This window comes from Amia ocellicauda, chromosome 21 (assembly GCF_036373705.1).
Source record: "Amia ocellicauda isolate fAmiCal2 chromosome 21, fAmiCal2.hap1, whole genome shotgun sequence".
In the NCBI taxonomy this organism is placed as follows: domain Eukaryota; kingdom Metazoa; phylum Chordata; class Actinopteri; order Amiiformes; family Amiidae; genus Amia; species Amia ocellicauda.
In genome coordinates this window covers 11,198,925-11,216,109 of record NC_089870.1, presented here as the reverse complement: position 1 = coordinate 11,216,109, position 17,185 = coordinate 11,198,925, and the positions used below count along the sequence as shown (strand labels likewise).

General features: G+C 38.5%; 1 protein-coding gene across 7 annotated transcripts in view; it reads right to left on the bottom strand.

The window, feature by feature from the left end:
* Window positions 1-412: 412 nt before the first annotated feature.
* Window positions 413-17,185, bottom strand: part of smoc1 (SPARC related modular calcium binding 1) — a 103,646-nt gene continuing 86,873 nt past the window's right edge. For 5 of the 7 annotated variants that reach the window (XM_066694973.1, XM_066694972.1, XM_066694976.1 and 2 more), the window contains one exon: window positions 413-3,633. In XM_066694973.1, coding sequence (XP_066551070.1) covers window positions 3,617-3,633 — 17 coding nt within the window. In that variant the 3' untranslated portion in view covers window positions 413-3,616. The remainder of the gene's footprint in view (window positions 3,634-17,185) is intronic. The other 2 variants (XM_066694975.1, XM_066694974.1) reach the window with 1 other exon arrangement.

Below are 17,185 nucleotides of genomic sequence, written 5' to 3'. Positions count from 1 at the left end.
TAAGAATAATTCTTGAATGATGATAGCAGACATTGTATATAATGTTAATATACAAAGACATAAGTTCTTCTACATGGACGTTTTGTATTTACCTCATGACTAAATCAAGGAGGTTGTACAGCACAACATAATATCAATTAGTATAAAATATTAGTTAAGAGAGACTAATCAATATAGAGAATGTATTTAAAACTGAATTATAGAGAATTACTTTTCAATATTTAAATACACAGCTGACTCTTTTAAGGATCCATCATTTGAAGTAAAAATGTATGTATTTATTTATTTAACTAAGTTGTAGGATTACACACACACACTATATATATATATATAAGATTCTACACCATGAGCAATTCCTGCCGCTTTTTGTAATCCATTACAAATATTGAAATTCACATCCCAAACAAAAAAATGTTTTTAAAATATTTATTTCAAATAACAGAGGTCAACAGGCTAAATAAAAAAAATACAGATCAAAAGGCATTGCTTTTGTTCCTCATATTTAATGACATGTCTATGAGACATGCATTAAATACCAGAACAAACTTGGGTTTTGCCGAGTCACATTAGCAGCAGTTACAATCTGCTACCAGCGGGTGTCACTAATCTGCTCCAAAATCTCTCACTTCCCCCTCCCCCTTCAGCTAGGTATGCAAAAGTTGTCTTGCAGTACATTTTACAGCGTAAAATCTGAAGCAATATCACAACCTATTAAGGCTTGTTTCTCACATTCCCACCCTCCACACACAGTACTGTGCTCTAACTGAATAATTGAGATGTTTAAAGTCACGGGTCTGGAACGGTTTCACTGGCCCTGCTGGTGTGTCTGATTGGGATGTTACAGCAGGAGATTGAAGGCAGTCGCAGCACCGTAGGATATCAAGAGCTACTGACGGAGACTGCAGTGAGTGAACTGCAGTCACTGCCTGCTGTGATCCTATTGTGAAAATGTTAGACATATATCTCTCTAAAACAGGAAACAACTATTTAAAAACTATTTATTTTATGCTACACACAGCATTTCCTGATTACAGTATTTGCCAGTATCTCTTCTGTGTTAGCATGTTGCTCAACTTTAATTTTCAATATAATAATAATATAATAATAATATATAATCACTAGATGAGCAAGTTAACAGAGTTAAATTAAACCAAGATTAATTTTTATTTTGTTCAAGTGTACACTACTCATATACAGAGTTTACAATTAAAGCACATGAATCCCCCTCCGCTCCTTACCCCTGAATCTTGGGTTCAGGTCAGAACATCATTTAAATGCTTTCTCAGAAGTCTAACTCAAAACTTCACATTCTTTCCCTGGTGTACATCTCAAATGACTTTTGTAGCGCTTTTCACAATATAAACCCAAATGGCTGCATGTTTTAAAATTGTATTTCAAAGTACGAAGCTTCTTTATTACTGTTGCTGTTGTCATTACGATAACTAATTAAACCCATGTGTGTTCTGTTGGTGGAGGTCTGGCACAGTTTAATTACTGTGTAATTACTCGTCTGTAAGGCAAATTGACAGATACTCACGCATCTTTGAACACTGGTGACTTCCTGTCATCTACACTTTGCTTGTGTGAGACATCTTACAACACTTATAGAGATTAAATGCAGTTCATGTCTTACACCTATTTTGAATTTAACCTGTAACCTTGGTAAGAAATATGCTTTGTTCAAACTACAGAATGGTATAAAAGCGATCTCAGCAGTGAGATTAGTGTAACAGCTTTTAATGACACGCCAAACCCCAAGCTTTCGCAATAATAATAATAAAAAATGAAAACAAAAAAGCATATTATACATATTTACATCATAAGCATTTTACTTTACTTCCAAGAGCCGGTGCAATGGCTTCATTGTACAAGTTATATGCCATTAAAAACAAAAATACACAACCAAAATGAAAAAACAAAACAAAAAACTATATAGAAATCTGTCCTTGTAAGTAAGAAAGAGGACTTCTAGCCAACGGGCTATATTTATTTGCTTATATTTAAATACGGACATCTCTCTCTTAAACGTCCTCCACTAGAATCCAATTCTCCCCCAAAATGTCAGTTTTTTGTTTGCTGTGTGGGTTGCATGAGAAATTAAGTTATAAGACTGTCAAATAGTTTGTTTGTATTCAGAGACTAATCCGCTGGGTTTGGTCAACCACAGTCATTCTCAGAGCTCTCGATTTCTAATACGAAAAAGCTACGTTCGGAAATATCATCATCTTCTTTCCATTATTATTAAGAAACGAGCTCAACAAGCTCAGTGTAACTGTAAAGATGATTTTGTGGTGAATTTTGCAAACAACAAAGTTGTGTGGATTTAAAAAAAAGAAAAAATTCAACAACAAAAACAAAATAAAAACAAACCTCAAAATGCATTTCAGAATATATGACCAAACCTTTGAAAATGTGAAATATAAGTCAAATATAAAATCAATTTTCCAATCCGGTCTATGCCTTGCTAAATAGGCAATGCCTAAATTGGCGCCCCCCAACCCCGTGTAATGTGCGTGCATGTATGCATTGCACTGCATAATTGCATGTTTCATCCCTCTGTGGGAAGACTAGGTTTGGTTTGCCACTATATACTATTTGTTAATGTGGAATAAAAGTGAGAATCCCCCAAGCAATTTGCCTTTGTGGTTTGATTTCAATGGCACAAAAGGGACTAGTCTGTTTATTCAGGAAACCTAAAGACTTGGAGACAACAACCTCTAATTTTCACTAATAAGTAACTTGATAGTAGAATGAAAAAAGTATTATGGACAACGTACAGGATTGTGTGTACAAAAAAAATGGTACATTATTCCAAAACCTGCCAGAATTAATAAGGTTTACAGTTACTGCTCTCATGTTGGCAAAAGACAAACTTGGAAATTCCCTCTGGAGTGCCTACCCAGGTAGCAGGTAACACTCACAGCTAGAAATTATTTAAATTACTCACCATATAATTGCTAGTGAAAAACATTCTGCTTCAAACTCTTGACTTTCCTTTTCCTGTTTTGGAAGCATATGAAAGTACAATGTATACCGCATTAGACCTTCTGTAGAAAATCAAGGAATAAAGCACTTAAAAGTTTAGTATCGTACACTAATTAAATAATTACAAAATCCGGATTGCTAATCTTTGATCTACTTGCTCTGCAGGAGGTGGGATTCTGATAAGGGAAGAGAATTAGGACATATGACTGTTATGTCTCACCTGATGTGATAAACAGCTTTCTTACATTTCATGGGGCTAGACCTGGTAAATGCTTTAATGTTGGATGGGGTGGGGGGAGGGAATCACGGACACGCACTTCTTAGATTAGTGGTGTATAGAGAGTGCAAGCTATTCAGTTTCAAAGAACATTACAGAAGGCTTTCATTGTCTTTTTTTCTTTCTTTCAACTTTTTAAAGTCATCCTCAAACAAACAAAACAACTAAATATCTAACATTGTGAGTAGAAAGTGCAAATATTTTGGCACCACTTCTTGCTTGAACTGGTACTGTTTTTATCTCCTTTTATTCCTCCTTCTCTCTCTCTACCCCCCCTTCACTCTCTCTGAGCGCTTACAGATGAAAGCCCGCTGTTGCCTCTGCTCCTGCTTCAGCTCCTGAGACCGTCCCTCTTCAGACCAGACGACCTACTGGAACAGAAACAGCTCTTTAGTCACATTAACATGAACCTTCACTGTTTCATAAAACATTTTCTGCCAGGCAAGTAGAAAACAAAAGTGCTTGAAATTCCTAACTTATTATCCTTAAAAAGAGCATTATTAATGCTAACTGCTCAATGTCCTTATTATTATAACAATTATATGTAGTTTTAATGCAAAAATACATTCTTGAGATCGTTTTTAAGAATAATTAGGAATAAGAAAAACTACAGGATCATTCCATTCCAGAAATGTAGGTGAGGAGAACACATGATGTCACCTTAAGATGGCAGCTTATACCCCTCCCTCCCAGTCTTTCTTTCTGTACACATTATGAAGAATGGGTTAAAATGGTGGTGTGATGCCCCTGAGAGAGTGGTGACATGAGACAACTAGAAGTCCCTGAATTAGGCCTCTTCAAATGTCTGCCATTTTTACATTATTAGCTAAGCTCCAGAACATGATAAATCAAACGAATCCCAATACTCATAAGGAAACAAAGTGGCTAGTGTTAGTTTGTTTTTCTGAAATCCTGCTCAGCAGACTTTTCAAGATTTATCTGTCATTTTAAAATCACATGGTGTTATTTGAAAAAATACATATTATTAGGAAGAAATACACAGGCAAATGTAACTCAGTGGTAGAGGTATTATGAATATGCCCCACAGTTGCACATGCTGTTTGAACAGCAACATGCTGAGTGATTCAACAACTGAAGGCAAACATGGCACCACTGCAAGCTTCTATCTGTGACCAGGGCCATACATCAAGCAGACAAGCAAAACAACCCAATGGAGTAACATGACTGAATTGACTGAAAGCTGAGGATTTGAAAAAAGCTCATTAAACACACTTGTGTAATGGCAGCACACACGTGCAAGAAACATTTTCTAGAAACTGGACAAACATTTCCCTCTGTATGTTGTATGTTGATGTGTTACCAGAAACAAAGAAACATGTACCAAATTAGACATTGCTGGAAACATTTTGCTTTGGTCAACCAGGAGTAAATTAATCCATCATGTGATTTCTACAGAAGAGTGTAAGTTGTGCAATTATTTACTTGATATGTATAGAGTAGTAACAGCTCTTGTTCTTTGACATGGAAATCAAAAGTACTGCAATAAAACCTTTGCTACCCACAGATAGGGTTTATGCCTTTCCTCGTGTGCTCAAGAACTGGAAAAACATATGCTAATTGGGTTCACTGTGCGATGAAGCCCCAGTCAGCCGGTTGGACAGTGCAGGCCCTAACGTTTTCATTACTCCTGATATTATGAGTTCATGTGTCTCAAAGAGTATGCAAATAAATACAGAGAAAGAGCATGATTTCCTTCTGTTCATAATTACAGCTGGCACCATTGTTTCAAATACGTTCAAAAAGACGAAATATTGCCAGATTACAAATTCACAGGAATCTCAAACGGTTACATTTGAAATGTTAGCACAAACGGAGCTATTGCATATTTAAATGTTTATATTCTTCTTCTTCTTCTTGAGTAATTTTGTAGGTTTATATTCATTTTTTGGTTTGAGGTTTGAACAGACAGGTTTGGTTTTTAGAAGCAAACTACTGGAAAAATTACATTTGGTACACAGGTTATAAAAAATGTACACTGAAAATACACATTAAATATTAATTTTCAACACTGCATATCAAAAATTCAACAATCCATACTAAAAGTTTGATTCCTCTGCCAATTTGCCTTGGTTCTGAATTCATTACTCGTATATTCCATTTACTATTCTGATGCAAATTTAAAAGCTAGCATAAAAAAAAGTATAGAAAATAACCACTATTATAAAATAAAGGACTGGACATGTTTGTGCAATGCTTAATCCAAAATAATGAGATACACCTGTCATACGGAATGGGAACTTACGTATAGGAAAAAGGATTCTTATTATTGAATTTGCAAATAACACACCTAAGTGTGGGAACATTTGCCTATCTGTGTCAGATCCAAGAGCACAGACATTTTGGCCAAGTGCTCTCCACTGCTCTATTGAGAATGGTCCATTGTACTGCTCTGTACTCCGAGCTGCATAAACAGCACTCAAGTCAATGCCTCCTTTAAAACAATCCATAGAGAAACATAACTGAATAGGGCCGAGGTGAAGAGTGGCTGTCGGGAGGTTGTGACAGATCTTCGCATTGCTCGCCCAAGAGTTTGTCATTGGTGTAAGGACCACATTCAGGCCACATGCTATTGTGATTGACCTTGAAGGAATCTGTTCTACACTCTCTGGAAAAAGCTTTGGATCACAAAATCTGTATATCACTGTCCGTTTTACAGGCAATGGAGAAACATCGTCCTGACACAAGTCATTTTGTTATTATAGTGAATGTTATCACATGAATCCTCATTCACAAAAATATGAGGAATACCCTTTTACTTCCGGGCACTGTGCAAACAAATGTTTTTGAAGCAAAAGTGCCTTAGGCAATGATTGTGATAAAAAATGACATTGTGATTGTGGCATATTGTGTCCCGAGCCACTGAACAATAAGAAAGGTTTCTGAATCCAAATGAGGTGGTCAGATTACATACTATTTAAATATATGATGCCGGTCTCCATTTCACCTTTTTGATGCACAGCAATATTATCATCTTCTGTCCAACATGTAATGAATGTTTAACTGTGAGTTATCTTAGAATTATGTTCCACTGTAGATTTAGGAGAAGGAGTCCGGGACATTTCCTTTGGGTAGCTGTTCTTGGGGGTACTGTGTTGCCAGGGCTTAAGAGCATAATGCTTATTTTGGATGGGACGCCTTCTGAGCCCCATCAATCAATCGGGGCTTGAAGTTCTCTGATTGGAGGCGGAATAGAAGCAGGAAATCCAGATTGCTTGCAGATGCTCTGGAAAGAGGAGTGTGTGTTCCTGTATTCTTCTCCACGCTGTTCCCAATGGGGGCTGGGGTGGGGGTCTTGCGCTGGGCACTGCACAATAAAGATGGTGATATAGTAGCACAGGATTGAGGAACATGCTCAGGTGGATAACCTGAGATTAGTTTGTTAAGAGGCAACTTAAGCACTTGCACCTGTGCATGTCTTTTTCATGAAAATGGTCCAGGTTTTATAGGCCCCAATGGAAGAAATTATTTTGGATTAGTCTCTGCAGGCTAATGTTATAGCAAACTAGGCTTCTCATCCCTCATTTCGACAACCAAGCACGCAGATGACAACTTTTAGTTTCACAGCCATAAAAAAAAGGCTGTAAAAATAAAAAAATAAATCTTTACAACATAAAACAGACATTTCTATGTCATAATGTAATTGCTAATTAAAATAGTATTTAAAAAATCACCAGGAGAGATTTAACTCTGAATGGTTTCTTTAAAATCTGGATCCCCCCCCCTTTCAAATAAACAGCTTCATGGAGCAATAGCTCCCAGGGGAGCAGTATAGAAGTAAACTGTCAGACAGTGGGAGGATATGGACTAGAAGCTACAAAGAGGTAGACAAGGCCAACAGTGACAGATCCTCTAGGATACACAAACCGTGCCATTCAGGAATGACCTTCAACTAACAAACCTTTCACGTTTTCCCCAAGTGCTCACGTTCAAGCGCTCACTTTACATTTATACAACCATAAATCTTGACATTTATGCCTTTAAAAAGTCTACAAAGAAAACAGTTTAAATTTACTGAGGTCAGGAGCTGGGGGGAGAAATTAAATAAACTGATCCTATTTCTGAGAGCAATGTTTGGGATTCAACAGCCCTGGGTGGAAAATGGCCTTTCTGAAAGGCAAAGAAAAGATAAAAGCCAGAGATAGCAAGTGACTCTGCCAGTAAAAGTCTCCATTTGTACTGCAGGTTGGGACCTATCATCGAGATATTGTTGGTTTGAATGTGACTATCATTGCTGACAGGGAGCAACTTATGCTCCTATGTTCAAGAGGCCAGAGCCCTAACCACTAGTCCACACTGGATCTTTATTAGGATTTAAAGCCTGATGAATGTAAAATATGTTACATTGATAAACTGATAAACTGATGAAAAGGATGAAAATAAAAATTGCTATGTTGTGGGAGAATAATAACCTTGTTACTACTTGTGTTCTGTAAAACAACAAAATCAAGCTTTGTATAGCTCAGATCTAAATTATGTTGCTCTATACATCAACACGAATAACATTGCCATTTCAGGGTACAAAGAAAAAGCAAATTGAACTTGCCTACAAATATCTTTTTATAAAACATATTCTACAATAATCAGACTTGACTGAGGTAAGACAATGTCCCCCAAAGTCTAAATAATGCTGGTTATAAAGCAGTGTTCTTGCTTTTGAATTCACTTTGGTTGTGTGCAAATAACTTCACTTCAGGTGTTGTAAAAACCTCCCACCATACACAACGCTCAAGCTTTAATAGGTTATTCATCATCTATGCAAATAATTCAGGTTTTATATTCCTGCTTCTGACGGTCTTTGACTTATAATTGTCCCATACAAACTTTATAAAGGCTCAAGTTTCTTTTGGACTCAATGTGAACCAAAGTGAATTAACTACCTAGTTTTCTTGACGGAGGGAAAGTTTGGAAACTACCATAAGTTACTTTCATCTCTTTTGGTCTCCTTTTATACTCAGCCTCTTCTCCAGAACAGATGGCTCAATTATATGGCTCCAGCTGAATGACATATATCATTCTAATTATTTCATTTGTTGACTTGGTGAAATACCCATATCATTATAGCACAAAACACCTCACCCGCCCAAGCCAAACTGGAGCAATATCTGATAGAATAGTAACATGATATTATGAAATCCGAGGATCCTGATAGACTGAAGAATTGGGGAAGTTCATTTTTAAAGATTTAGAAGAGACTTGGTCACGAGAAACTGATTTAGCCTGGCTGTCAGCTTTCAAGAGTCAAAGAAAAAGCTCTTTGAAGGCAATGACAATTTTTTCCCAGGTTTGGTTTCAAAATTACAATATGTAAACACAATATCTATGTATATTTAAAAATGTATAAAATGCAGACACATCAATTCAGGCAACAGCTAGTGTAAGCTTGTGAAAAGGTGTGCTGAGAAACTAAAGCGTACAATTCTATACAAGTCAATGGAATGCTTTGGCTGTTTCTACATTACTAAATAAACAAGCCGTGTTTCGGGTTATGAGTAAGAACAATTAACACCTAATAGACCGAACAGATCTATCTGACGTTACCTTAAATAAAATACATTAAAAAGGTACCACTCAGCATTACATGCATTGCACAATTTCCTTCAAAAGGGCATCAGTAACGCTGTAATGTCTCTGAAGGTTGTTATGCAAGACTGGACCATAATGCTCTCCTTTCATTCCAAAAATAATGAAAACAGCCAGATGGGATTTCAAAATGACTAAGGGGGAAGGGGGGGTGGAGAAAAAAAAAAAAAAAAAAAAACGCTAATCGAGCTGGTACAAGAATACTCGCTCTATAATTCTCTCTGCATAATGACCGCACATCTCCAAAGGTCGGTTGTTCTTTCCCCAGCTTTTCTTGGATAGATAGCCATACAAACACACTGCGTCTGCTAGAGGTCTGCAAAATAAGTTTTCTATCTTGCCAATAAGAGGATGGTGGACTGTGTCGATCTACAGTTACAGTCAAACACAGACATTGTGCACCACCCGGAGATGGCATAAGGATGTCACCAACAATCCTCAAGGAACATCGATCGCATCAGATGGAGAGAATGTTTAACCTAAATGGCTGACCCATAGCAAGAGCTGAAAATTACAAAAACAAAGCAACAACAGGGCATTTAAGATTGGCAAGCAGTGGCAGACCATACAAGTATAAATTGCGGCACCACTGTACAAATCTAATTTCTGTTATAATGTGGTAGTATGACATTGTAAGCATACACTGCGGGGATAAGCTCACATATGTACACAGTCAGCAAAAGCAATTAGCCTATGAAAATGCTCAGAGATGTGCAAAGACTCAAGACACTCCCACTCCCCGGCTGGAGTGACACCAGTGGAAAAACAATATCCTGATCTCACAATTTACACAATCGTAACAGGTTCTGCCCTGTTTGAAAATATATTGGTGAATTTAAGATGTGCTTAAAAAGCAGAATATTTTGCAAGTCCCTTGAAATGTAGCAGAAGACTCCAATATCAAAAGGTTGCCAGTAGTAAAAAAAAAAAAAACATACCTGAAAGACCTAACAATAAAATCTGCAGCAATCTGCTGTTTTCTATCTCTGACTAGGAGTAAATTAATAGTTTCCTCTTAGAAACACTGTTCAGTGCCTTCACATACAATATGAAATTGTCTTTCAGCAAAATTATATTTTACTTAATACATTCACACCATGGGAACTCAAACTCTTAGAAAAAGACTGGGGTTACTCAGTCTTTGTGAAGCTCTTGCTGATTTTGGTCTTTATCACAAAAACTTGGCAAACATTATTTTTACTTCTGTAATGATTTCATGTTGTTACAAGCTGAATACCTGTTCCTAGAGGTTGGGTTGGGAGATATACCGGTATCATTTGTTTTAATGAAGATACAAATATCACAGGGAAAGTATTATAACATTTTCATGTACCTTTTCCTGTCACCCATAGATCAAAAATAAACATAAGCGAAAGCTATTATATCAAAAATATAATATGTTCTAACACAGGTTTAATTTCTCATCTGTACTCATTTGAACAGCATAGGAAGGTTTAAAAATGATCATTTGTTAGAGGAAGATGATGAAACTTTAGCTCACTAGTGGATGTGAGCTGACTGCTAAGAAATAACGGGTGATTTAATATTTGAAACAAGATACTGAGCAGAGCACCATCAACTGTGAACCGTGTTTGAAAGCTATAACAGGCAAGATGCACATTTCAATATATTGTGATATATACCATGTTCTGCCTGTTACATGGAGAATACCACAATATTTTTGTGTGTCAAACTGAGGCACAATTTAGGACAGATTATATTCAGGTTGGTATTCGCCCATGGTGTAAGAGATCACCACCAATGTGCTCTGATACAGCTCAATGAGATCATGCAACCTGCTTTTGGACATTTCAATTAGATTAGATGATTTTTTAACTTCCTTTCACCCTGATATGTAAGGAGAAGAAAACACTACCGATCAAGAAGCATACACAGTTCCCACATTGTCAGGACATCGAACAGTATAAGTGAGTTTGACAACAAAACTGTTCTTGGCGCAGCACAAACTTCACAGATCGAAAGGGTCAGTTGGTTTGAAAAATAGCTTAATGCTGGCTGCATTTTAACAGCTGGCTTTTCCCCCATGAATTGTGGCTAAACAATAGTAGATGCCACAGACCCCCACCCACCAAATGCACAACGATCAGATGTTTCCCATTCCATCTGCCAATCTTTCTGATTATGTGTGCAGATGTCTTTGAAAGAAAGCATCTTTGACAGTACTGTTCCTGCCATCAACCCACCATCATGACTTATATCGTACCTATTACCTCGTAGATTAATTGTCACAGGATAACATATGTGGAACTGAAATGGCAATAACGCATTATGTATAATGTATAATATGATAAGAAGTTGGGAGTTATTCACAGAATGATAGCATTGACATTATTCAGTCACTGTACAAGTAAGACTTTTCTCCACCAACATGTTAAGTAATAAAGACTGCTGATGTAAAGCCTGACAAAGACAAATATATGCTTTGTTCCAGGTATTTCCCTTGTCCCCTGTTTTAGTGGCTTTATTTTTTGTGCTTCTTTTGGAAGTTCTCTTTAGAGTATGATTTGTCACTCACTGATGTCACTCACAGAAACTTCCCTCAACAAAACTACTACATGTACAGGTAGTAGACAAACAAATAGAAACACCTGGGTAAATGAGGGGACACCAAATAACATCCCAGCATGCTTAGGGTCATATAGAAAAATTATTTTTGGGGCATGTTTGGCAATGTGTCTAAGGTGATGTAAGCATTGAACTGCGAGGGAAAGACAGCATCAGCAAAGGGTGACAGTAGGTGGACCGCATACTCCAGGATCATGATATCTGTGATTAATTCGATGTATGAAAAAACAGGCGAGCAACTGCAGATCGTTTGACTGCACATTTCAACCTGGGGCGTGAACAGTCAGTTTCATCAAAAATGTTCTGCCGAGAACTCCTGGTAGTGCACGTTTGCAAGTCGAGTGGTTCAAAGACCACAGTCATTGGACTACTGAGGAGTGGAAAAATGTGATATGGTCCGATGAACTGTCCTTCATCATGTTCTCGACTAACGGACAAGTGCACGTGTGGTGCCGACCTGAAAAACTCTGGAGGCCTGAGTGCTTGGTTGCAACAGTGAAGGGTTCTGGTGGTTCTGTAATGTTGTGAGGTGCATTTTCCTGGCATGGTTTGGGTGCACTCATTCCCTGTTAATGTTAATTGCTAATTTATGGTATGGATCCACAGAGCGCATGTGGTCGCCCAATGGTTTAATGAAGATGAAACTGATGTTATCCATGTCATGGCCTTCTTAGTCATCAGATCTGAACCCAATCAAGCATTTATGGGATATTCTGGAATGAAACAACCTCCACCTGTGATTTGATTGATTTGCTCCAGGACGAATGGTGCCTCATCCCTCCTGAAGAATTCCAGATGCTGGTAGACTATGCCATGGTTCATACAGGCCGCTCTGGCCACATATGATGGCTCACTGCCCTGTATGGGACTTGTTGGTTCAATTGTATTGTCCATTACCTGTACAGTGTGGGAAAAATGTATTTGACCCCCTGCTGATTTTGTACGTTTGCCCACTGACAAAGAAATTATCAGTCTATAATTTTAATGGTAGGTGTATTTTAACAGTGAGAGACAGAATAACAACAAAAAAATCCAGAAAAAAACGCATTTCAAAAAAGTTTTGATTTGCATGTTAATGAGGGAAATAAGTATTTGACCCCTTCGACTTAGTACTTGGTGGCAAAACCCTTGTTGGCAATCACAGAGGTCAGATGTTTCTTGTAGTTGGCCACCAGGTTTGCACACATCTCAGGAGGGATTTTGTCCCACTCCTCTTTGCAGATCCTCTCCAAGTCATTAAGGTTTCGAGGCTGACGTTCGGCAACTCGAACCTTCAGCTCCCTCCACAGATTTTCTATGGGATTATGGTCTGGAGACTGGCTAGGCCACTCCAGGACCTTAAATGTGCTTCCTCTTGAGCCACTCCTTTGTTGCCTTGGCTGTGTGTTTTGGGTCATTGTCATGCTGGAATACCCATCCACGACCCATTTTCAATGCCCTGGCTGAGGGAAGGAGGTTCTCACCCAAGATTTGATGGTACATGGCCCCGTCCATCGTCCCTTTGATGCGGTGCAGTTTTCCTGTCCCATTAGCAGAAAAACACCCCCAAAGCATAATGTTTCCACCTCCATGTTTGACGGTGGGGATGGTGTTCTTGGGGTCATTCCTCCTCCTCCAAACACGGCGAGTTGAGTTGATGCCAAAGAGCTTGATTTTGGTCTCATCTGACCAGAACACTTTCACCCAGTTCTCCTCTGAATCACTCAGATGTTCATTGGCAAAATTCAGACGGGCCTGTACATGTGCTTTCTTGAGCAGGGGGACCTTGCGGGCGCTGCAGGATTTCAGTCCTTCACGGCGTACTGTGTTACCAATTGTTTTCTTGGTGACTATGATCCCAGCTGCCTAGAGATCATTAACAAGATCCTCCCGTGTAGCTCTGGGCTGATTCCTCACCGTTCTCATGATCATTGAAACTCCACGAGGTGAGATCTTGCATGGAGCCCCAGACCGAGGGAGACTGACAGTTATTTTGTATTTCTTCCATTTGCGAATAATCGCACCAACTGTTGTCACCTTCTCACCAAGCTGCTTGGCGATGGTCTTGTAGCCCATTCCAGCCTTGTGTAGGTCTACAATCTTGTCCCTGACATTCTTGGACAGCTCTTTGGTCTTGGCCATGGTGGAGAGTTTGGATAACTTTTTTTTAAATGCATTTTTCTGGATTTTTTTGTTGTTATTCTGTCTCTCACTGTTAAAATACACCTACCATTAAAATTATAGACTGATAATGTCTTTGTCAGTGGGCAAACGTACAAAATCAGCAGGGGATCAAATACTTTTTTCCCTCACTGTATGTAACTTAAGTGACTTTAGTTGCCTTTTCCCCTGCGTCTACGAGTGCTGTAAAACGGACAGTAGGCTTTGGTGTACATGTGTGTGTTTATATATATATTTACACAATAGACTATTGATAATCATCAGAAAATTTGAACATGTAATTGAAAAAATAAACCAACACACACCACACCAGAAAGGAAGGTACACAGTCCAAGAAACCCAAAACCAAATGCTAAGCCTTTGCCTCAAATTTTGTTTTGGAATTCCAAATCTTGCCTCATTATACCAAAGTCCTGGTATAGCTTTTGGAAGGGCTTATCCTAATAAGTCACTTGCATCACGTGTTAAACGGCTCGACTGGCATGATACAAAATCTGTCTTTTGCTCTCCCGTGAGCTAAAGGGAAACATAACAAAAAAACGTAATCTGGCTGGTAAACCCCTGCTTTCCAAATGCCTCGCTGTTTATCCTGGCAGAGTCTGCATTCAATAGCTGTTGAAAAAGGTCTGACGTTATGCCCATTAGGGTCCACTGTTTTAGTTGAAGACACTGGGCCAGGATAAATAAATGAGTTAATGGTTCTCTGTGGTTTTGCTGTGGTAACCAGCAGGACTGTGTAAACATGGCAGGGAGACATGCAGGGGAATCCCAGAACACTTGGTACAGCAGGAGAGAGGAGCCGAGATGGTAAGCATGTTGGAGGACAGCAACATAGTTTAGCGCCATGCTCAATTGGTCAAAAATGTTATAAAGATGATTTGCCTGAAGCTGCAGAAATAGCTGCAAATTGTAATGACACGTTACAAGACACATTACAAGAAGAACTCTGTTGTCCATGAAAAGAGCTCAAAGATTAAAGTAATCCCTGGTGACCAAGGATCGCCTGACGCAGACAGCTTAATGGAACAGTATATCTTTAGTCGGCCACTGAGGATTTTACAAGGGGATTTTAGTCAATTATTCAAAATCTCAAAGGAGAGCCAACAGCTAACTGGTCTTGATCTGAGAGGCAAACTTTCAAACATAGACAAAAACTAAGTTTAAACCATCTTCAACCAGGACAACTAAAATTCAAAATGCTGAATGGGATGGAGGCAGTCAACCACAAGAACTGCTTCGCCCTCAACAATGAAGCAGTAGGAACATTTAAGACTAAAAACAGGTGGCATTTCTTTGTGGTGGTTGTGGTGGTCTGGTTAAAGCTATCCAGTCGTTTAATTGAAACTGGATCTTTGCCTCTCTTCGAGAAATGGCTGGACAAAATTCCCTAAGACAAAATAAATGAGCAAGACAGGCAGATCTCATTTGGCTTCTTATTGTCTTTTCCACATTTATAACATTTCTTAAGTATAGTATGGGGATACATTTTCACAGATTATGGAGTGCATAAGTCTATAAAGGTGAAGGAAAACACTTACAGATTCAATGTGATGAGAACAACATGAAGGGGACTCATGAAACTTCATATGGTTGTTATTGTAGAAACCACATGTCTGTCAGCATTAAACCAGAAAGTCATGCCTTGTCAGAATGCATACTCTACAATTCCTCTTAAGTGATCACAAGAAATGGAATGTTGCAGAAAATAGGCATAACGCTTTTCACTATATGAACCATGCTTGGTGGTTCTGAAGGGAGTAAAATGCGCTGGTTGTTCTGTTACAGCATCTATTGGCATGTGCCCAAACCAAGGGCTTCAAAGCAACTGCAAAATTGTGATGATAATGGTTTCAATAATGCTTCTCTTCATAAAAGCGTGGGATCTCTGACGAAAAGCCAAATGCACCCTAATTTGATAAAGTAAGTTCATGGTAGAGGACGTACCATGGCAGTATAATGACTAGTTCAGCCCAGCACAATCCTAAATCAAGAAACTAACTACAAGAAAGATCTAGCAGTATCTCTCGACGCCATATTTTTTCTCACCTACAAAATGGGGAGAAGCAATAATAATGGTAAACAAACTACAACCTAGGAAACATAACTAGTGACTGATGTCATAACCTTTCTTTTGTCTGAAGAGTGCTGGTGGTTACCACTTTCACATTTCTATTGCTAAAGAAAACACAAATCCCAATGGCCAATTCCTTCAAAACATTTTCAACCACTTCTATCTCCACTCCTCTTTCTGTACACTAAGTGAGGTCTGTTATTCATCTAGATGATGTTTCTTAATATGTTCTGAGAATTAGTGTTATCATTTCTATTATTCTGGGTGTTTTGGTTTGGTCAAGAGTATTTACTGACGTTGCACTTGCTGGAAAAAGAGACAGCCATGACCTTTAGAAGAATTCCTGTAAATGATGCAAACAGAAAACATGCTGGAAAGGAACACAATAAGTCTGTGCAAACAAAGGTACAGAATATGAGGTCTGTTGAGGATACAGTGCATAAGTATGAACAAGTGATGTGAAACGCTTTTCAATCCTTAAAGGGTAAATGCATTGGCATCCTCCCACCCCCTTTTCACATGTATTAAATGTCCTGCTTAGACTCGAACTGGGCTTTCCTTTAGAGGCACATTTCCCAGGGTTTGATATATTGTGCAAACAAGGACATGGATCACTGCTCTCAAAAAGCTAGTTCTGAAAAAATGTACCAGCTGGTCTGCCAATTTAATGTTGGCCAAAGTAGTCCAACAGGGTCACGTTCTCTCTACGTCAATACAGGGCTGTAAACTAGTGGCCTCCTCAACAGCCACCGCGGATGGAAAGCAGGTTTCTGAGCCTTCCAAAGAAAACGAGAGACTTCTTCACACAGAAGAGTTGGACAAATTCCCCCGCCACACAGTCGATGCCTTACTTGCTTTCAGCTCAGCGGTCATTAAGGGGCTAAATGGTCTCCTCTAATGTGATGACTTGGTATCAAGAAACTTTTGGAAGAACTGTACACTTCCAGATATCTGGGTTTGTACCATCCACAGCAGGGACCTTTAAAAGACTTGTTTGGAAGTCCCTGGATCTCGGAGTCTTCCAATTTGTTGGATAAACAAGCAGTTTGAATCAAGTCATCTTCCACTTCTGCCTTGACAAATCCTTATGTACCATGCAACGGCGCCATAACTGGCTGCAGTGTATAAACTGCCTAATCACGGAAACGCCCTCCTTACTGAACTATACACTCTATAGACCTAAGTTCAAACCTTTAAACACCCACTTTTCTTAAAGCATAACTAGTGCACTCAGGCATTATTTACATGAGTCCTGTTGCATTGCAATAACTATATCTAATAAAGGCCCATAACGCATTCGTATTCTTTAATTGTTGTTTATTCATTTTTTTATAAATAGGATAAAGTCAATGTTTATCTCCTGTTAATTATGAATAATTTATAATTATTTAACTCGAGATGTTATATTGATAGGTATGCCTTGTAATGTCATCTGATAATTTATTGATGAGCCCTTGTGCTTAGAGAGTAAAAGGAGTAGTAATTTCAAGAGAGATCTTTTACTC